Consider the following 23,446-nt stretch of genomic DNA (forward strand, 5'->3'; position numbering starts at 1 on the left):
AAAGGGCAGGCGCGCCCACTGAGAATGCTCTCCCCCTGGGGGCTGCCAGCCGGCACTCCCTGGCCGGCGGCACCCTGAGGAGGCCCTCCCTGTGGGAGCGCACAGGACGATGGGAAGTTGATGCTGGCAGCAGGTGCTCCTGAAGATAGTCTGGACCCATGCCATTTAGGGCTCTATAGGTCATCACCAGCACCTTGAATCTCACCTGGAGGGCAACTGGAAGCCAATGAAGCTCGCGGAGAAGAGGCATTACACGGGAGTATCAGGAAACCCCCATCACAACTCGTGCGGCCGCATTCTGCACCAGCTGAAGCCTCCAAGTGGTCCTCAAGGGCAGCCCCATGTAGAGAGCATTGCAGTAGTCTATCCAGGAGGTCACAAGCGCATGAGTGACTGTACGTAGGGCATCTCGGTCCAGATAGGGGCGCAACTGGTGCACCAGGTGAACCTGGGCAAAAGGCCCCCTGGCCATGGCTCCTATATGATCTTCCAAACTGAGCCGTGAGTCCAGGGGGATGCCCAAGTTGCAGGCCCTATCTATGGGGGTAACACTTCATCCCCCATAATTAACAATGGAATAGACTGGTTAATCCGAGATGCCGGTATGCACAGCCACTCAGTCTTGGCGGGATTAAGTCGAAGCCTGTTTCTCCCCATCCAGACCTGGACCGCCTCCAGGCAACGGGACATCACATCGAGGGCATCACTGGGTTGGTTTGGGGTGGAGAGAAAAAGCTGGGTATCATCAGCGTACTGATGATACCCCATCCCAAAACCACGAATGATCTCACCCAGCGGCTTCATATAGATGTTGAACAAGAGGGGAGAGAGGACTGACCCCTGAGGAACTCCACAAACGAGAGGCCTCGGGGACGACCTCTGCCCTCCTGCCAACACCGACTGCAAGCGGCCCAGGAGGTAGGAGGAGAACCACTGTAGAACAGTGCCTCCTACTCCCAACCCCCTGAGACGCAGCAAGATACCATGGTCAATGGTATCGAAAGCCGCTGAGAGGTCTAATAGGACTAGGACAGAGGAACAACCCCTGTCCCGAGCCTGCCAGAGATCATTCACCAGCGTGACCAATGCTGTCTCTGTGCTGTACCCGGGCCTGAAGCCCGATTGGTACGGGTCCAGATAGTCAGTTTCCTCCAGGAACAGAGGGAGCTGACGTGCTACCACGCTCTCAACAACCTTCGCTACAAAGCGAAGGTTGGAGACAGGACGATAGTTGTTCAAAACAGCTGGATCCAGGACAGGCTTCTTGAGGAGGGGCCTCACCACCGCCTCCTTCAAGATGGCAGGGAAGCTACCCTACCTCAAGGAAGCAGTTATTACTGCATGGATCCAGCCTCATGTCCCCTCCCGAGCTGCATACACCAGCCAGGAGGGGCATGGGTCCAACAAACACGTGGTGGAACTCAGCCTCCCCATGATCCTGTCCACCTCTTCCGGAGTCACAGGATCAAATTCATCCCAGATAATATTTCCAAGACTGCTCGTCTCCCCCCCCGTCCAACTCTGCCCAGTCGGAGTCCAGACTGGCCCGGATCTGAGCGATTTTATCTGTCAGATGCTGACTAAACTCCTCGGCCCGCCCCTGCAAGGGCTCCTCCCTCACCTCCTGATTAAGGAGGGAGCGAGTGACCCTAAACAGGGCGACCGGGCGATTATCTGCGGAAGTGATGAGGGCAGCAAAGTAGTTAGTCTTTAAAGTAGTCTTTAAATATCTGAAAGATTGTCAGCTAAAGAAGATCAACACCTATTTTCTCTTACCTAAGAGTACAGGATTTTGAATGATGGGTTTAGGATGTAGAGGTAAAAGTTTTTTCCTGTCCAGTTTTGTCCGACTCTAGGTTATGGTGCTCATCTCCATTTCTTAGCCAAGGGACCAGCATTGTCCAAAGACACTTCTGTAGTCACGTGACCAGCATGGCTATATGCCAAGGTGCATAGAACTTTGTTGCCTTCCAATCAAAGTGATACTTATTTACTTGCTCACACTTGCATGCATTCTAATTGCTAGGTTGGCAGGAACTGAGGCAAGTAATGAGAGCTCAACCCATTGCACAGTGCTTGGATCTCGAACCCAAGCTGTCAGCTTTCTTGTTGATAAGCTCAGCATTTTTAACCACTGAGCATCATGCCCCATGGATTTAAAGATATAGAAAGGAAGATTTTAGATTTAATGTCATTGAAAAACATCTCTTTTTAATGGTAGTTCTATGAGTTCTATGGTGAACTCAGTTTTCCTATGGTAGGTTATGATGAACCAGACTAGAAAGCAATGTGTCTGGGATGTTCTAATTTGGATTCCTATTTTGAATAGTGATTTGGGCTTAATAGCTTAAATGGCTTCTTCAGAAGTTGTAATTTCTATCAGGTTTTGTTTTTAACTTGTTTTGTGGATGGACCAACAGCCACCATGATTGTAGTAGAGATGGAGATGATGATAATAAGTTGGAAGGGACCTTGGAGGTCATCTAGTCCAACCCCCTGCTCAGGCAGGAAATCCTATACCATTTCAGGCAAATGGCTGTCCAGTCTCCTCTTAAAAATTTCCAGTGTTGGAGCATTCACCACTTCTGGAGGCAGGTTGTTCCACTGGTTAATTGTTCTAACTATCAGGAAGTTTCTCCTTAGTTCTAATAATAATAATAAGTATAATAATAATAAGTATAATAATAAGTATACATGTAAATATCACATCTAATCCTCGCTACAGAAATCAAACTAACACATTTCAACTTAAATTTACTTTAGGCAAACATCAAAAGCAGTACTTTCCCTACCAAAGGACTGCCTGCACTTCTATCTCTCTGCCTGTCTGCCTATCAAAGCAGAAAAAGGGCAGACTGCATTGTATTCTTTCATTTGTTTCTAAAAGAAAGACATTACAGTATATTTTAAATCAGTGTTGCTATATTTAATAAATACACACTTAGGTGTATCTATTAGATTTAGTGGAATTAAATTTTATGTAGGTGTTTTTAAGGGTACATTTTTAAAATTTCTAGTGTTTGATAGAATTGCTGTAATTTATATTTCTTTTAAAATAGATCGGGGCATCTGTGGGACCATATAGTTCAGTCTAAGCCTTTGATGCCACCAATGCACATTTTTTAATTGTGCTCTTTCAGTAGATACTGAATTCCCTCTTAATGCATTGTTTTCGCTCTAGTTCATCACTTATATGTTATAACAGACAGGCATAACGTTGTGCATAGTATAACTTCTTGTTAAGTTAGCACTTGTGGAGAATTTGAATCTGTACAATCCTGCAACCTGCTAATGTGATATTTAATGAGGAGACATCAGTCTGGAGAAAGGTAGTCAATATAAATCAGTGTTTACAAAGTGTGATTAACTCTGAAATATTTCATCAATGCTCTGGTCCCAGGCATACTCTATGCTAATTACTAGAATCTCTGCATGTTTCAGGGGACGTCTTGAGGCTCAGAGTGCAGCAAACATGGAGCAGCAAAATTGCAATTATGCCTGGGCTGTCTCTGATGGCAATTTATGCATTTGGTGTGATGACCTCCCACTTCCCAAGAGAGCAATAAAGAGAATGCATTTTCATTAAGATACTAATGCACTTAATCACAAGGGGAAAGGGTTAGAAAGTAACAAAATACTTCTAAAGCAAGATGGGGAAACCCGGAGGGGGGGATCATTTTTATTCTTCCCGTGAAGTGCTATTATCACCACAGATTGCACCTACTAAATGTAATTGTGAATGTCCAAGTCAGTAAGAACACATATATTAGTTAAACAACTAAATTCATCTTAACAAATGCTATTCCCCTGCTGGAATTAGCATATTATATTGAATCAGAACACAAGAAATCCTGTCTTAAAGCAGACTGAAGCTCTAGAAAGTGCAGAATTTTTTTCCTACTTCATAAAGTCAGGTGCTTTCAGGATTTCCTTAAACAGATTATAAAATCAAGAAAAGGAGGTGATATTCAGCTGTATTTTGCCTCTCAAACACAATTCCCCCTTCTTAACAAAATGTATCTTAATAAAAAGACATTGACAACTCTCTTCTTCCTGAATGCATCTAGGCCTTTTAAAACCTATTAAGCAATTATCATTTTTTATTTGATAGTAGTGAGTTCCGTAAGTTGAATGAAATTCTTCTTTCAGTGTTTGATTTTGAAATCTAGAAATAGGAGTTTAGACTTTCAGTTACATTTGTATTTCTTTTAGTTGATTAACAAAATTATAGCTGATATTTCTTAATAGATTCTTCTTTTTATGTACTTTAAATATTTTAGGTAACATAGAATATAGCTGCCCAGCAACAAATGAATGTGAAATCACAAAGCGCAGACGCAAATCCTGTCAAGCTTGTCGTTTTATGAAGTGTCTAAAAGTTGGCATGCTGAAAGAAGGTAAGGCTGATAATGCCCTTTTACAGAATTGTTCATAAACACTGTTAGAACTATAATTTAATCTGAGAAATGCCATGTATCCTTTTCAGATGTCATGACTGTTTTTAAAAATAAAACAATATAATTGCTCCATAGAGAGCAAGAGAAATTTCTTCAGTTTAATGTAAGCAAACTGTATTTTTTCCTGATACGTTAGCTGAACATTATACTTTGATATTTGTACATTTACAAATGATGTTATCCAATAGAAATAACTATAAAATAAATGTCTGAGGAAAATTGCTTCATACAATGTATATAATGTTCTTAAAAACTCAGGCAGTTACAGTAGTCCACAACCTATGACTGCTGAAGTTAGCAAAATCAGAACAGCAGATAGACAATTTGTTGTTGTTCAGTCGCTGAGTTGTGCCTGACTCTTTGTGACTCCCATGGTAAATCTGGCCTCCCTGTTCTTCATTGTCTTCCTGAGTCTGCCCAAATTCATGTTCATTGTGTCAATGATGCTATCTAATCATCTCACCCTCTGTTGTCCCCTTCTTCTTTTGCCTTCAATATTTTCCAATATACAGCCTTGTTGTATTCCTTTCCTTATTATAAACCAATCAATTGTTCCATGTCTGGTTCTAACTGTTGCTTCTTGACCGGCATACAGGTTTTTCAGGAGACAGGTAAGGTGGTCTGTTATTCCCATCTGTTTAAGAACTTGCCACAGTTTATTGTGATCTACAGTACACAATCAAAGGCTTTAGCATATTCAATGAAGCAGAAGTAGATGTTTTTCTGGAACTCCTTGTTTCTCCATAATCCAGAGAATATTGACAATTTGACCTCTGGTTCCTCTGCCTCTTTGAAACCCAACTTCTTATAGCTATTAAGAGTTCAATAAACAATTCCTATAATTTTAAGACATATTTTGATTGTGCTTGCCCTTCTAATACAAAAATATTGAGTAAGTAGACATTGTAAATTTTTTGCATCCTTTTAGATAGTATGATGTGATCTACACATGTCGCACAGCAGATGGTCAACCTGAGGTTTTTGAAATCTAAAGTTGTTTGTAATGCATCTATTTTCCATCAGCAGCAGCCTTCAGCCTCTTAGATTGGGACCCAGTTTTTTCACAGACTTGATCTACGATTGGATTCAAGACTTTCTTAGGGATCGGTTACAAACAGTGAGGGTCGGCTCTGCTTTGTCCACCCCCCTGAAGCTTTGCACCAGCACGCCACAGGGCTGTGTGATTAGCCCCTACCTGTACTCTTTATGCACTTATGATTGTGTATCATCTGACCCATCCACTGTGATAATCAAGTTCGCAGATGATACAACTGTGGTGGGTCTTATTACAGGTGGGGATGAGACAGCATATAGGGCGGAGGTACAAAAACTATCCATATGGTGTAGTAACAACAACTTGCACCTAAACATCGGCAAGACGAAAGAGATGTTGTTAGACTTCCAGAGAAAAAAGGAGGAACCTGCCCCACTTCACATCGGAGAGAACTGTGTAGAGAGAGTTTCCTCCTTTAAATTTCTGGGAGTCTACTTCTGTGAAGATCTGACCTGGAAAGTTAACACAACTCAGGTGGCTAGAAAGGCTCAACAGAGGCTTCACTTTCTTAGGGTCTTGTGGAAGAACAGGGTAGAACAACAGCTAATCACCCTCTTTTACCGGTCTACTATAGAGAGCGTCCTCTTGTATGGTATTGTGGTTTGGTATGCTGGTCTGACAGCCGCGGATAGTAAAGTATTACAGAGAGTAGTGAGCACAGCACAAGACATTGTGGGCTGTCCCCTGACACCACTGGATGACATCGCCAGGGCTCGTTGCCTTGGAAGAGTGAGGAAGATTCTCAGGGATGACTCGCACCCTGGACGGTATCTCTTTACTCTCCTACCATCCGGTAGAAGATATAGGAATATAGCCAGCCGTACCAACAGGCTGAAAAATAGCTTTTATCCGTGGGCTGTTAGGCTTTTAAATGGGACATAATCTTATGCAGAATTGACTTGGGAGGCCGGTGTGTGGTGTAGTTGGTTCACATGGTGTGGTAGGATGGAGGGTTTGTTGTCACTGTGTGTTGGGGGGAGAGAGCACGGGGGGAGGCTCAGCTAATCTCAATGTACACATGTTGTACTTTGACAATAAAGGTTTATTATTTATTATTTTGATGACTTGCTTCTTTCTCATATATTAGAATGCCATTATTGCAGATCATCTTCCATTGGATTGCAACTTAGTATTGATTTCTGATTCATCAGTTCAACAGTCCTTACTCTATAAAACAAAAGCAAGCTTTTGTATTGATGAAAGCAAGAAAAATGAGAACTGCTGATTTTAACTATTTGGTCATTTACAGGTTTATTTAGAAATGCATTTGAATGGAATAAAAGTTACTGCTGGATGTATCTATAGAATAGCAGCTTAGATAAAAAAATAGAATACTGGAGATTTAGGTTGTATTCCTCAAGATGAATACAATTTTATATGTTCATGTATACCTGGTTCAGACAAATATGATGCAATTACATATAGTGTCACAAATTTCCAGTCTTATTCACAGAAATCCATATTGAGGTACCCCAGAAGGCCAAGATGTAGGTTAAGTAGGTATCTAAAAGGCAGTTTGTATTGAAAAAAATGGTTTGATTTTCCATTCAGAAACTGAAGTTCACATTTTGTTTTCTTCAGAAACCAATTTTCCTATGACTGTTTTTCACAAGTCAGCTTGTAGAGTCATTGCTTAGTTGGGTGGCCTTACAAATCTATATAATAAACAAACATGGAGTAACCGAGCAATAACAGAAAAAAATTAGGTCTATCACATCCTTTCAGACGTGTCCTTATTGGATTATACTTACTTAGAATAAACCTCATTCTGTGTATGGTTGCTTTGGCAGGCATGATGGTCCTGTGAGCCAAATCCTGCTGCCTTTAGTTTTATGCTGGAAAAATTCCTATCTAATTCAGTGGAGACACTGCCTCATTAAGAGATTCAGGATTTGGCTTTTTTTATTCAGATCTGGATAGGGCTTCATCCATATGGAAACCCTAATTTGTTTCACGTTATGAAACTATAATACAAAAACCTTTAATGGAAGCTTAACGTGAACTCAAATGTGAACAACATCCAGAATATGAGTCTTTTTAGTCAGTTGTTACAGCTAAATCTATTTCTCCAGCTGAAGGAAAAAGGCATTGTGCAGACTGAGTCGTATTGCCATTTTTTCCCCTTCATATAACAGGTTTTTGTTTTTCCTGTCATCTCAGTAACCAAGATTTGTGAAAGTGATCAACGCTGATCTTTTCCTCAAGCTATTTATGCTGCTGTTCCTCTTTTGTTTTGGATGTTTGCAAATAGAAGGCTTTTTGTCCTCTACCTTCAAGATAAGTATTGTTGCAGAAAATTTACCCCCAAACTAGGGATTAGGGATCTCCCATCATCAAACAACAAAGCGACATTTCACACTTGAAAATACAAGTGCAAAACCATGCCTTTCTTTTTCCCCAGCATGGCTAATGACAGCTTCAAATAGCAATTTAAGCTAGGGAAATATTGAAGGTTAAACACTCACTGTTTAATCTCTTTCTTCTTTGGAAAACAAAATGAAATGAAGTTAGAATAAAATAACTGTGGCAAAAATTATCCTGTGCTCCTTGAGAGATTTTTTCTTGCCTACTTTATGTAGGTGCTGGTAGAGTAGAGTATGCCTCTGCAAATGTCCATTTTTAGACTGATGGAGATCCCAAAAAAACAAATAATTCTTGTTTTATTCCATTTTAGGCTTATTTGGAATGCAACTTTAAAGTATGCTATCTCGGATATGTATACTCCATTCCATATAGAGGGTTCAGCAGGTCTAATTGTCAAGTCTTGAGATGGCAGCATGAAATTTGAGGACATTTCTGCCCTAGAGAATATGTGACATGTGCAGGAATTGACCTTTATTTGACTTTTTTGTTTGTTAAATGGTTAATTTCAAAAACTTCCCATGAATTGCTTTTTTCTAAACTGAACTTCAGGGAGACAACTGTTTCATCCAATTTCCAGAGAAGTGGAAGAAACTCATCACAATATGAATTAATGTACATCTTAATTACTCAAAGAAATAGCTTTATATTTGGTCACTAATGAGTTGATGCTTATTAGCAATGCTAGAAATTCCTTCAAAAAACTAGGTACTGAGACATCTGTCCTATTATCTGAGATTTCTTAACTATCTTTTAAGTTTCACAGATTTGACCCAAACAACATATTAAGAGCCAGTTTCAGGGTCTAACAGGAGATGTCACCCTTAATCTTTACTCAGTCTTAAGTCTCAATGCTTAGTAAATTAAATGTTTTAAGTTTTGTGAAATAAGGGGAGACATTAAATTATATTTAAAAAGCAAACACTGTACAAAGAAATTTTGTACTTTTTTAAAATGGAAAATATACTGCTTATTTCTGCTAATTTGGGGTGCTTACACAATACAGTAGAATCATGCATATTTATTCTTCCTATAACCCTTTTTTGGTTATATAGTAGAACAGGATTGAGTTGCTATATCTCAAGTTTGTTTTTAATGTATACTTTAAAAAATTTAGTCCCATGCAGCATGCCAGAGGAGGCCATTTATTCAAATGTAAATCTGTTCAATTAAATTACCAGTCTATAATAAAATTTACTGTTGCAACCTTCATGTTGGCTACAGCAGTTGCTACATGCTGATGGCACAGTATGAATAAAAAATGACAGCCTAAATCTATTTACTTAAAAAAATGATTGCAAGACTTGAATTATTCTAGCCTTCATAAAAACATAGTATCTCCTTCATGGAAAATAGATCAGCATATTGGACAATATGGTACTTATATAAACATTTTTATTAATACAGAAATTAGTGTGAACAAGGCAGAAGCCTTGCTAAATCCAAACAAGTACAGTAACAATCTGTTTTCAGTGTCCAGACAGATGCTGCTGTAAAATGCCAGATTTTGACCTTTCCATGGCAGATGTCTAAGTTCCCAAAATTCTCTGCCAATGTTATATAGACAACAGACAGAAAGACTTTGTATATATCTAAAATATTACTGTTCTATGTTCCAGCCAGCCAGCCTGCTATGATGTTTTTGAGGATATTTGTCACTGCATTGCTGTTCTGCTCAACAAAAACTCTCCAATGTTTTTAAAAAGTTGAATTTTTGAAAGATATTAAAGTATTACATAAAAATACTGAATCATGTTGAGACCTCAGTCTGTGGACATAAGTGTTTTGGCCTCAGCTACCAAAAGTATGCAGTTGTAATCAAGGGTTAGAAAATGAATTTCTGAATGTTTAGATGTAAACAGTATTTGCTGCTGTGTTATATAAAATTCCCTGCTCAGCAATTTCAAATTTTTCATGGTTACTAAACATGTTGGTCACCACTGATCTTTTCTATTTCCTAAAAGTTTGGGTTGGTTGGTTGTGCATTTCTTAAGAGTTTAGGCTTCCTTTGGATCTTATACTATCTTTGCGGTGTGGAGAGAAATACCATTTCTCATTCATCAACCATCTAAAGTTGGTCGGGGAATTCTGGGAGTTGAAGTCCATACATCTTAAAGTTGCCATCTTAAAAATGCTGATCTAAACTATCCCCAAGAATATTTTAGAAAATATTTTGTCAAAGTGGGTTCCATAAGGTTCCTTATTAGAAAATTTGCTCCTCTATGTTGCTATGATTCTCACAACATGAGAACATAAAAATTAAAGACAAAAGTTTAGTCAATGCCAAAAAAAGGAAGGAAAATAGAATTAAAGCAATGTATTGTGAGTCATGGGTTAATAACCAAAAGAGTAAGTAAAGGATAGTCATTTTATATGATTTATTGTTTTGGCTTCCATAGTCCAAAATATATTTCCTTATTGATGGAACCCTCAGGTGTTTGTGTACTTAGTAGATGAATGCAACAGTCTTCCACCAACTGTTTCTAAGACCAACAGCATCAAACAAAGTGATGTAGACATACATGCATACATGCATAAATAAACAAGATCAGCAATTAAAAATAGCCAGCATGAATGGGCCTTTTGCCATTCTGCCTTACCCCAAGTCAGATGGGCAGAAGCATCTGATAAAGAACCCTTCTTTCTGAGCTCAATATACATGCAAGTTGAGGTGATCACCAGGAGCCTATGCTTAAGCCGAATATTGTTTAGAATTGGGAGTGAGGGGAGTTGTTCTATGGCCTTTAGCCTCTTTTCATGTTGAAAGACAGCAAAGAGAGAAAGGCATTTAACATAGGCAGAGGGAGCACACAATGCAAAAACATTGTACGTTTTTTCTGCTTAAACCTCGAACTTTGTCCAACATGAACTGCCTTGTCCCAAAGTTGCTTTTTCAGGATGTTGAGGAATGGAAGGATTGCAGACTACAGGTACCATTTGCGCCTCAGCTTGAGATGCAGACAACACCATCCGGTCAGAGCTGAAGAAGCTTTTTGGATGAGAAGCGAAATGTCTTCAAAGAAAAACAAGAAAGTCCAGTTGCCTCCTGAAAAAGCACCTTTGGGACAATCATGACCCTGATGACTGAGAATCTCCATAGACATTAACTGCCTTGTTTCACATGCCATGGTTCCTCAGAATGAAAGAATGCCACATCCCATATCAGCTTTGCTATGTCTTTTTAATCCTGCTTTAACTATAGACTAGTCATTTACACTTTTTTGCTGCCAAGATACTTCATGTGTTTTAGCATTGCAGCATCTATGATTGCTATCTTTAATTACTTATGCTCTGCTGTCATTTGAAATTCTTGAGAACTCACTTAGTGGCTAGTCAGGCTCATTTGTTAACTGAAGAACTGATGTATGTTCATTAATTGGATGGTATACCATAAGTTCATTTGATAATCAATCAGCATCGAGACAGGAGAGAAATAGGTCTGTTTTTGTTTATTCCTCACCATTCCTTCAAGAACTCTGCTGCTGATTAAAACACACAGGATAATAATATGCAGGCATAGTCATTACATTCTAAATGGAACACAAGATTTTCAGGTGATGTAAATATGGGCAGTACAATCAATTTAACCAGGAATACTGCTCTGTTGCCAGTTTTTCTTACTAAGGTTAACAAAAAACTGATCTGATGTACTTGTCTCAGACCACAGAGAGCAGCTACCACTTAAAATACTGCAGAGAGTGTCAAATAAATGGGAGCTATAAATGTGTGTGTGTGTTTGTGTACACACATAATATTAAGTGTAGGGAAACAAGTGGAAAGTGCTTCCCCAGACATTTAAAATCCTATGACCAAATGATACTATAGAATATAGGGGTTTTCTGATTGGTAATTCCTGACAAAGACTTTATTTATTTTATTTATTTATTAATTTAATTTGTATACCGCCCTTCTCCCGAAGGACTCAGGGCGGTGAACAAGGCAATACATAATAAAAACAAGATACAAAAATTAAAAAATATTAAAAGTAATTAAACAACGGTGCCCGTAATAAATTAGTACAAATTAAAAGTTAAGTTAATTTATAAAACCCAACCCCATCCCATCAGGTCAGGCCGGCTTGTTCAAAAAGGTGGGTTTTAAGATCGCGCCGGAAGGATGCATGTTCCAGTGTAATTAGCTGTAGCAATTGTGTACAATTAAATCCAGAAGCTTTCTCCTGGTTACTAGCAACATTGAGAAAGAGTGGAGCAACGCACACAGTGATTGTGTGATTTCATTTCTGCCAGGGATGGCCAACCCTGTTCTTTGCAAAGAACTTGTGTATAATAGCTTTGCAATGGCAGATTTAATTCATGGACTAATAATATTACTTTGCTAAGTAGAAAATAGAAGTTGTTGTGCAAGAAGAGTAACTTGTTGGGGCCTTCAAAACTGGATACGAAGAGAAAGCACAAGCTTTTATAATATCCAAGAAAAAGTTAAGGTGAAAAGAAGCAAATCATTTCAGTTGTTTTTTTTTTATATTTTCTCCCTGTAATAAAATATTTATGCAGCATTTTTGAAATAATATTCAGCAATGTACTTTTAATTTGAAGGGATTCTTAGTTTCCAGTAGCTGCAAAGATATCTTCCTTTAAGTGCAAGCCCTGAATGCATAATGATTGGGTTTAATTTACACTTAGTTTGATTTGTGTTTTGCTTGTAATAACAGAAATTAATAATCTAGTTTATCTTGTCCTGTGACCTGGGAAATACCAATTTAGACAATCTTAAACCCTATTCGACTTATGTTCTGGTACAAATCTTGTGGCTTGGAAGAAAAGGGTGGCAGTCTGGTAGAAAAACAGATGCAAACTGCTGATGTATTGCAAGAATTATTTAACATATATTTTAAAAAGTAGTGTCTGATTAAGGAGCTTTGTTTCAAATTAACCTGTAGAGAAGAAAATGTATTAATTTGGGGCAGATGTTTCTCTAATGTATTTCTCCTTTGTGATTATTCCATACATTGTGCATTTATTTTTCTCCCTTAAATTAGAAGATGTAAGCTTCTATGGGTTCAAAAGTCTTTTTGCACTACATAACTGTTAGAAGTCTATCATTTTAATTAACAAAAATATAGTGCCCCCTCTTTGATTTAATGAATATCCCCATGTGTTATATATTCAGGTCCCAGGCTAAAAAGAAAATTAGCATTTTTGTCATATTCAAGAAATATTATTCCTTAAAATATATTCACTTGAGTTAGCTCAGAGGGAGGTAAATGGGTGAACTTTTGCCCATGCACCAGAAATTGTGGCAGTTATGTCAGTGATAACTAAGGGAAAGTCAGCAACTTGGTGAAATGAGGCAGGATTTGGTTTGATATGACATCTTTCCCATCAAACTGCAGAACAATAAGTGCCTTTGGCCCTTTGTCTTTGGAATACAAAACACATTTGTTTCAAAATGTCTGAGATTAACAAAGCTCATCTTGCTTTGTGAAGAAAGCTACTTGCTTAAATTATTTTTGCTTCTTACTCCGGTCAGTGTATGTACCCTTCAAAGATTGACTAGTCTTGGCGCAGAGAGATGTATCATGTTCTGAGACTAAAAAAGTTACAAAGGGGTGTGCATGTGTTTAATCCCTACCCTAAAAGTTTGGCATAATTTGGTTGAACCATTCCCCAAATTAAAATAGATACATATCGCCCAATTTGGGGGCAGAACTTTATTTCTTTCAGTGTGGTAACTTTAAACCACCAACATCAAATAGTTTTCTTATAATATTTGAACAGGCAAAGCTTTGTGATCTTGGCACCAGATCTGCTGAAAGAAGTGGAACTACACATGACTTGCTCAATCAATCAAAGTAGACAGGGTATCAAGAAACACTAAAATTACAAGCTGTAAATATCACATGTGTGATCTCATGGAACTGTCCCTCAGATATTCCTTGTATATTAAGCTCTTCCTCACTATAGAAACTGTTTCAAGTAACATTTAATAGGACCGGTCACAAATGAAGCCACACTTCTCCAGTTGAGCCAATAGTCAGCTGCTTGGACTTTCTGCCAGTTTCTAGCATCTGTCATTTTCCACCGTCTGGGACACTCTTTGTCTGAGCCAGATTATGATTTTATTTGCAGTCTGCAACATGAGTACTGTGATCAAGAGCTAGCTGTCTTTTTTAAAAAAAAGAGAAGAACAATAAGTATGCCACATTGTGCATTCCTAGTCATTGGTAGTTTATACTGGTAGTTTGTTTTAGGGCAAATACTCTAAATAAAGTATAAAAAAATTATAGCTAGAAAATTTTGAAATGTTAAATTTTGGTGGCTTTCACTTGAAAACTGTTTTAATATTCATTCTTCTTACTCATTTTAGAGAGTAGAACTATTTGTACTTTGAATACAGAAAGCATACTTTTGTAACTGAATTATGTGCCTGTTCTTCACTTTCAGAAGGTAGCAATAAAATAGCTAGGTTTCCCCCCCCCCCATCTTTATACATTATTTAAGACAATGACATTAACTGTTCTTGCCTATTAAGGAGCCCACTCCAAAGCCATTCTCAGTAATGCCTGTTTTTCCCCCCTATATTTAATTTTTCCTAAGGTAGGTTTGTGTGTGTGTGAGGTTTGTGTCTCTCTCTCTCTCTCTGTGTAGCCATATTGGCTTCCTTTGCTGTCCTCCATTTTCTCCTTCATTGGAACTTGTTTGCAATTGTGATTTTACAGTCTATTTCTTTAGGAATTTTTATCTATTTGGAGCACCTTTTCCCATTAGTTTTTCATGCTGTGAAATCTAATTATTGCCCTAAGTTTATTTTGAAGTCCAAGATAAACTTAGTTTTAGTTTTCCTTAATACACACACACACATATACAAACATATAAATACACACACACACACATACATATACATATGCACATAACAAATACATATATGTATGTGTGTGTATACATAAAAAACAATATTATAGGTTACTTTTATTGCTATATCCACTTTCTTAGTTAATTGATAGCTTAATCTCTCTCTCTTCTGAAGAAAAAAAATATCAAGACCAAACTCAAGAGTGTCTGGAAGGACCATGCTTGCCAGAGTTCATCTCTAAACAGAGTAATTAAAATCTATCACTACAACTTTATGCCCCATTTAAAGTTATACAGGAGAGTAATTATCTATATCTTCTACACTGGATAGACAATAATCACCACCAACAACAATATTGCTTTTATTAGTTCCTCTGTTATTTTTACCCATGTTCTCTGTAGCATTGTGAAATTCATTCATTGGGATTTCTGAATAGAAATTAATATTTTTAGCAAATAGTGCAACTCTTTTTTTTAAACTTTTTATCTCTTTTTATTGTTTTGAAAAATTATACAGTATCTTTCGGTTGTAATAATCCAGTAATGAGGGTAATTTCATCAGGTTTCTGTTACACTGTTAAATCATATTTGCCTTTCTGTAATAGGAGCTCAGGTTCATTTCGCCCACTGTATGTCCCATTCATTGAGCATTAATTTATAGAAAATTAAGGCCATGGACTTTATGAGCTAAAAATTCCTTTTGATATTTCAATTAGTAACTTAAGAGGTTTTCTGCAGTATACAAGTCTTTATCTTAGATCCTTACTTCAAAAGTTTCATTTCTATCCCCACAGGATTCAATTTAAAGCTCTTCTAATCACGCTTTGGCAAAGCACATGTTTATCTATCTTAGGAAGGTACAACACATTTTAAGTAGTCTATCATCTAGATAACTCAAACCAGGAGCTTCTCAATCAGATATTTCTTGTTGACACCACTGCATATTAATATAGACTTTCCTTATGCAGTTTATTCTGAAATGCTTCATAGATGAGAACTGATGATGTTACCTAGTTAGGGTTATGAAACGTCTGCAAGAAAACAAGCAAGCTCAGAGAGCACCAAGGACCCCTCAGATCAGAACTGTACTATTTTTTTGTTAATTTATAAAACTAAACTAACCAAGTAAGAATATATTGTTTCTTTTAATCATGGGAATATTTTTTATTTATTTATTTTTTTAGCTGCATCAAAAGTATTGCCCTTTAAAATATTGCCACAAATAACAAGAATACTGGGTAAAATATTTTTAGATTAATGCTTGTAATTTTTTTTAAAAAATGCATGGATTGAATGTAGTGCATGTGGTTGTGTTGTATGATCTGAAGTTTTACCAGAAATCAAAATGAACATAAATAGAATTTATTTTACTTTATACTTTATTTCATCTTCGTTGTTTTTTTTTCTTTCTCCTTTGTCTCCTCAGTCGTTCTACCTTGATAATCTGGCCGTCATATAGCATCCTGATAAGGAGTCACTTTATACCAAAATATCTTCTGTATGCAAACTTTTTATTATTATCAGGAAACATAAGTTCTTTTATTCCTCTCAAGTTTGGGGGAGCCTCTTCTTTATTATGTTATCCTTTAGGCTAATGTTTCTTTGTTTGTTTGTTTCTTTGTATCCTGTCCTTATTATTTTTACAAATAAGTCAGTGAACATATCCGACACACCTTCCTCCTCCTATTTTACCGACAACAACCCTCTGAGGTGGGTTCGGCTAAGAGACAGGGACAGGCTCAAAGTCACCCAGCTGGCTTTCATGGCTAAGGCAGGACTTAGATTCATGGTCTCCTGTTTTCTAGTCTGATGTCTTAGCCATTAGACTAGACCAAAGCAGCTCTTTTAATCCCAGGACATTTCTTTTGATGATGCTACATCCTAATCTAAATAGATGAGATGTTTTCACCAACATCTCATTTTTAATTAAATTACTTTTATGAAGAGTCCTTAAATAAAGCTGTTTAATGAAATTAAAAAAAATGCATTTAAAGGCAGATTGTGAAACCTCAATTGCTATAGTTACTCTCAAGGGAGAATTGTACAGTCAGAAGTCACTTTGAATTGCCACCTTGCTTTCTTTCATCGCCATTTATCTCTTTAATTTCTTGGGTTTTTTTAAACAAAAATCCTGAAATCTAGTTTATTCAGCTGGAATAAGCATTTCTCTCCTCCTCCCACCCCCCTACAGTCTTCTCTCTATATTCTAGAATGGATTTGGCTGTGTCACGTGCCTTGTAAAGTGGCTTCTTGGGAATTTAAAAGTCTTTGAATGGGTTATCTGATTAAAGGGATGAACGTGTCTTTAATGCTCATCTGTAGCTCCACTTTTGACCCTATCAGTTAAAATGGAAAAGTGTTGAGAGTCAGAAAAGTTTGAGATTCAGCCCAAATAATAAATGCTTTAAACCTTGAAGAGAGAGAAAAAATAATAATAACGATTTTATCATGATTTCCTTTATTACTAAGAAAAATGCTTCTGTTATATTCTGGTAATTGTGTTAGACAACACTCTGACATTATTCTTATCCCATCTGTCTATTTGATTGTTTGTTTAGACAGTATCTATTCTGGTCTATTAGTGTGATATATAGTCAAATAAAATCCATAGAAATAGTTACAATACAATTTAGAAATGTAGCAGTACCGACACTGTTAAATTAACCAAATTAAAAAAAGCAAAAAATATTACTGAGTAAAAAGTGTATAGCAGTTTCAGTTGTGAAAGGTATTTAAAAGCTGGGGTGGTGGTGGATAAAGCTTTTACTCTGTCAATGAAAAAAAGAAACATTTTTGTTTTCCTTGGAAAACCTTTTATAGATTGCCTGCTGCAAATTAAATCACCTTTCCTTAAGTGGCATTTACATAACATCGTGAGATGGGGATCAGCAAAGAAGAATTAAAGACCAAATCAAAAGAAAATGATTTTATTTTGGCTCATTTTTCCCCCACTATATTTTTAATTTAATAAAATTTGCCATTTTAACAAAACGTTCGTAGCAGAAGTTGCTACTATGCTGAAGAATAGATGCGGGCTTTTTTCATGAAATGTAAAGGAAGCGATTGGTATCATATTAGTTTGTAAGTTAAAGATCATTTTGTGGAACTTACAAAATGAATACTATTTGACAACGGATTGATATTTCCTTCCAATCACTTTCTTCCAAAGAGACTGATATCTTCATGTGTGAAAATGAGAAGCAAATAATTAGCGGAATGAAAGGTACTGTTTCTCTACATCTGCCATGAGTACTTGTTTTGGGGAACAGAGATCAGCCAGCTCAGTAAAGAAACAATCATTCCTAAGCTAGTCTGGTAATTCCTTTGTATTTGTAGAGGTAGTCCTCCACTTGTAACCACATTTGGGTCCAGAATTTTGGTCGCTAAGTGATGTGGCCATTAAGCAGGTCATCACATGACTGGACCTGATGTCATGGCCCTTTTTACCATTGTTGGGAAGTGAATCACTGTGGTTAGGCAATTAACATGGTTGTTATATGAATCATGCACTCCTTAAGTGAATCTGGTTGCCCGAATTAACTTTGTTTGTCAAAAGCTAGCTGGGAAGGCCTCAAACTGCAATCGTGTGAACACAAAATATTGCTGATCAGAGATACAAGCTGATTGCTAAGCGCCTGAATTGTGATCATGTCACTGTGGTTTGGCGTGGCTATGGTTGTACATTCAACAATGGGTCCTAAGTCACTTTTTCTGAGGCCATTGAAACTTCAAAATATCATTAAACAGTCATATGTTGAGGTCCACCTGTTAACCAGTTGGGTAATAAAATGTCTGCAAAGCAACCAAGCTCAGTGAGCCTCAAGGATTTCCTGGCTCAACCCTGAAACATCTGAGCAAGTCAATACTCAATCAAAGAAATTCAAAACTGGAAGAAGAGGAGGAAAACATGCCTGGGCCAACCATCTCTTTAACTCAGCAAGACAAATGGATAATCCTTGTTATTTTTGGTTGGTAGAATAGGGGAATAAAGAGTGAGTGTGATGAGGGAGTAGGTCAATTAATCTGGTCAAAAATGTAATTGAATTACAAAGTTTCAGTCAGTTAATTTAACAATTAATGTTATGGGAAATAGGAATAGCAATATACCAGGCAGATATTCTACTTTTTAAAGGATAATTAGAGAGTGTGCAGTCATTTTTTTGCAAGGGCATTTTGGATGAAGAAGCTGTAGTAGTGCATTCATGGGTATTAGTGAGTTTTAGAGGAAAGGATCCAGAAGCACATATAGAGGCAATCAATGCAAAAAATTCAACATAAATGTTATTCTTGTTGAGAGAAATACTACTATGGTTGATACCTTAAGACTGTCCTTGGACACATGGCTGCTGCTTAAATAGAGGGTGAAAGTCATAGCTGCAATCGTTTACTCAAGATTTGTTTGGTATTCCAATTATGTCTATGGAGATTCTCAGTCATCCAGGTTATAGTTGTCCCAAAGGTGTTTTTTCACGAGGCAACTGGACTTTCTTGTTTTTCTTTGAAGACGTTTCGCTTCTTATCCAAGAAGCATCCTCAGCTCTGACTTTCCATTCCCCATCATCCAGTCAGAGCTGAAGAAGCTTCTTGGATGAGAAGCAAAACGTCTTCAAAGAAAAACAAGGAAGTCCAGTTGTTTCATGAAAAAGCATCTTGGTGTATTCAGTTATGGGCCTACCTTAGTCATCTTGCTGACAGTAACTCATTCTCTGATTATCACACAGGGTTGGATGACTACAGTATACTTTATTAAGGCTGTAGTGCAACCTTGGATTTGGTTTAGAAGTTGTAACTGGTCCAGGAGGCAGCAACCAGATTGTTGCCAGGATAATCCTGCCATTGCAGAGTAACATTGATTATGAAGTTACAGCTTTGGAGTTCCTTTGGTTTCTGGATCCAATTCAAAGTGGTATTTATTCCTTATAAAGCCAATTTCATCAGGCTTTTAGCTCCATGTGTTTGGTTATAGGCATTCAACTGTTACATTTGTCCGTATTATTATTCCTTTTTAAAACTTACACTGGTTTTCTTTGCTGATTTTTGTTTTTTTATTATGTATTACTTTTATACCTTGTTGTATACCACCCAAAGCCATGAGATAGGGGAGTTATTTTACAAAATGCTGTACCTATATCATTATTTGTTTAAATCCATCAGGTATTACTACTCACAAAGCCTATTTTGGTTGGATATTCTCATAGTTGTAGTTCTACCAAGTTGTAGTTACTGGAAAAGACTTGAATAAGCCAGCCTACTCTTGAATATTTACATAATACAAAATTATTGCTGTGAAACAATGCCATAGTATATAGTCCAGCTAAGGACTTCATGAAGTTATGGTAGAAAACATGTCATAATCTCTTCCTTCCACCAGATATTCTTCAGCGAGTTCATTTTATTTCCTATTTGAAGTAGGAAAATCTCTTTTGGATTGGGACATTTTTTTTTGGAATCATTAGAGAAGAGTTCTATTTTGCAGGTATACCTGTCAATTTAAAAGTCCACATTTTAAACAAATACATGTCAGACAATGTGTATTTATTCTAGGCAAGTGTAGCTTTGACTGCTGTTAGATCTTTCTGAAAATCAGCTTCCAAGGTCCTCTTTGATACATCTATCATCCTAATCTTATATGCAAAATGTTATTGAATATTGGATGGATGTAAGAATAATCAGAAGCACAGTTTCTAATCTTCAGAACAATATTTTCCAGAATTTGCTCATGCAGCTATTACAAATTAATCAGACTAGACCTGGGGGGAAAATTCACAAATAAGTGACTGAAAGTATATGTATTGCACATAATAATGGACTCTTACTGGGCTGGAATCAGAGCAGTAAGAGTTTAGTCCTCTGTGCTCCGGTTGCACCTGAGTTAGCTGTAGCCTGCCAGCCTTTGCAAGCCCACTGAGATCATCTGCCTTGCCACCACCTTGTTCATGCTGATTTCCTCCACAGGCTCTCAGATTCTTCTGAGTATAAGCATAAATCATCCACCTGTCAAGAGATCTTGTGGGTTGGATTATGCAATGCCTGCCTTCATTTGGAGATGGTAGGAGCAAATGATAGCCGGAAATGGTTTATGTTCATTGCAATGCCATCCTGGCCATTCACTTGCCGTAATGAGGGATCAGGGTAGGGATAACTTTTTGAGACAATGGAAGTCTCAGCCAGGCTTGCTTTGTGCATCTGAAAAGGATCTTTCTTTTTCATTTTTGTTCTTTTTTCTTTTTATGTAGAGGCATGAATGGCTTGAAAATTTGGGCAAAGAATAACTTTTGCACAAAGCCAGCTGTCCACAGTGCTCAGCATTGGCTAGTTGTGTTGCTTCCCTTTAGATAATCAATGATATATTTTTTGTTAAATGATGATTATCTATTCATGCTGCCCAGGCTAGAGCTTTTGTAATAGAAAGTTTGCCTTCATTAAGCTTTGTGTAAAATAACTGAATTTGCACTTTCTTTTCAAATAGCCCTTATTGCTGGAAAATATGGAGTATGCCCCTTGTTTAGACCTCTGCAGATGCTCTGTTAGGCACATGGAATTTCCGGAAACAGGGGTCCTCCAGTTACTACATTGCTTAGGGATAGAGCTGTGTTTCCTCTGGGTGAAAATTTACAGAACGTGTGTGTGTGTGTGTGTGTGTGTGTGTGTGTGAGAGAGAGAGAGAGAGAGAGAGAGAGAGAGAGAGAGAGAGAGAGAGAGAGAGAGAGAGAGAGAGAGATCTATATGCTTTAGTTTGGGCCTATACAAAAAAATTTTGTTCTTTCCAAATTCCAGACATCATTTTATATCCTTTTAAATATCATAAAATAAAGTAGAATTTGAGTTTATATTTAATTCATTTTTATAGTATGCATCTACCTAATTTTCTATAATAACTGTGTTGTGCTTTAAGTATTGATTTCACTGTTTTGTATAAAAACAGTGCATGGGGCAATAAAGGGAGTCCTTGACTCATGATGGGTCATTTGACAGACATTCAAAGTAACAACAGCCTCAGAAGGAGTGCTTTATGGCCCATAAAGCACTTCTGGCTGTCGTAAAATGTCACACCCATTCTGTGGGCACATGGTCACAATTTGGGATGCTTAGAAACCTGTTTGCATGACTTGTTTCTCACAATCATGTGATCACCATTTGCAGATTGTTGGGGGCAATAAGCTGACTTTGTAATAATACCGCTTGGGCCCCCTCCCAAAGCCCTAATAAGCAGGCATATACATAGAATGAAGGCTATTGCTAAGCACATTGATTTGTGCTTTAGATTGTAAGCCGCCCTGAGTCTTCGGAGAAGGGCGGGATATAAATGGGATTAAAAAAAATCTTCTCTGCTGGCTTCCCTTAAAAATCAGTGGGGAAGCCAACAGGGAAGGTTGCAAGCTGTTGCCATCTGCTAAAAAGACTTCCTCTTGTCTCTGCAGTATGGCTGAAAGAGCTGTTTGCTGAGGGGAGCTGAATTCCTTTGGCAGGATGGAGAAATGGAGCTCAGATCCTGTCCTGCATCCTACAAGAAGGTATTAGCTTCCACTTGCAAAGGGGATATGAACTTCTTTGGCAGGCAGCTCTTACAGCCAACCCTAGAGATGAGTGGGTGCCAAAATCCAACCAAAGAGTAGAGAGAAATTGTGGTAAAGTAAGGAGTGGAGTGCCTCAAACAAGTGTAAAACCCATGCAGGACATGCAGGACTGTCTCAGGGGCTGAAAATCCTGCTTGGATTTCAGCAGGAAGCATATTTAGCTTCTGAATGGAGTCTTTCAGAGTCTTTTCTAAACACCAGAGGCACCTGATGCTTCTTACCGGGACTCCACCAACTTAACAACCCACATGATCACTTAATGATTGCAACTGGGCTTGAGGTTGAGCAAAACAGTCATGTGGGCAGTTGCATCACATCTTGCTGAACAACCACTTCACTCAATGACTGCGATTTCAGTCCCAATTGTGGTCATTAAGCAAGAAGTATATTTTCTTAGTCTGTTATGCTTCTCATAATTTATTTTGTTCCTTTTAGCCATTGAAAGTTGTTGGGAAGAACAGATTGTCTCTCGTCATATAGATGGAAGAAGCCACTGAGGCCATTGAATCCAACCCTCTGCTCAATGCAGGAATCCAAATTAAATATCCCAGTAAAATGGCTCTTTATTTTTTTAGCACTAGATTTGGCTAGTAGGTGGACAGCTCTGCTTCTAAAAGTTTTTGTATGGTTTTAGTGAAAGATGATAATCTGAAATTACTACCGCTGTATCTAAATAGAATATTCTAGAGTTTGCCTTGGATCAGAAACCCATTTTTGTCTTAACAGTATTGATATTCTGTCACAGAAGGATCACTCAACCATTCAATAAACACACTACCATTAGAAAATATATTTATTGTTGTTTTATTAAATTTGGGGTTTAAACTTGCAATCAAAAGATCCAGAAGGCTCCCACCCTTATGACAGTCAGGAAGCTATTGAAAACTTGTCTGTTCTCCCAGGCCTTGGGGTAGGTTGAGAATGGAGACCATATTTAATGGTTTTTGTTTATATGCCTGACCTCAGGCTATTTATGATATTTCTTTTTTAGCTTTTTTATTGTAAGCTGCTCAGCTATTGGGAATTGGGCAGCCTGTTGTTGTTGTTAGTTGCGAAGTCGTGTCCGACCCATCGCGACCCTATGGACAATGTTCCTCCAGGCCTTCCTGTCCTCTACCATCTTCTGGAGTCCATTTAAGCTCACGCCTACTGCTTCAGTGACTCCATCCAGCCACCTCATTCTCT

At 37.8% G+C, this 23,446-nt stretch overlaps 1 protein-coding gene across 4 annotated transcripts in view; it reads left to right on the forward strand.

Moving 5' to 3' along the window:
• The window catches only part of ESRRG (estrogen related receptor gamma), a 202,893-nt gene that overhangs the window by 58,510 nt on the left and 120,937 nt on the right, over positions 1–23,446 (forward strand). For all 4 annotated transcript variants that reach the window (XM_081312890.1, XM_081312891.1, XM_081312892.1 and 1 more), the window contains exon 4: positions 4,281–4,397. In XM_081312890.1, coding sequence (XP_081169016.1) covers positions 4,281–4,397 — 117 coding nt within the window. The remainder of the gene's footprint in view (positions 1–4,280; positions 4,398–23,446) is intronic.

This window comes from Vipera berus (assembly GCF_964194415.1).
Source record: "Vipera berus genome assembly, chromosome: 1".
In the NCBI taxonomy this organism is placed as follows: Eukaryota; Metazoa; Chordata; class Lepidosauria; order Squamata; family Viperidae; genus Vipera; species Vipera berus.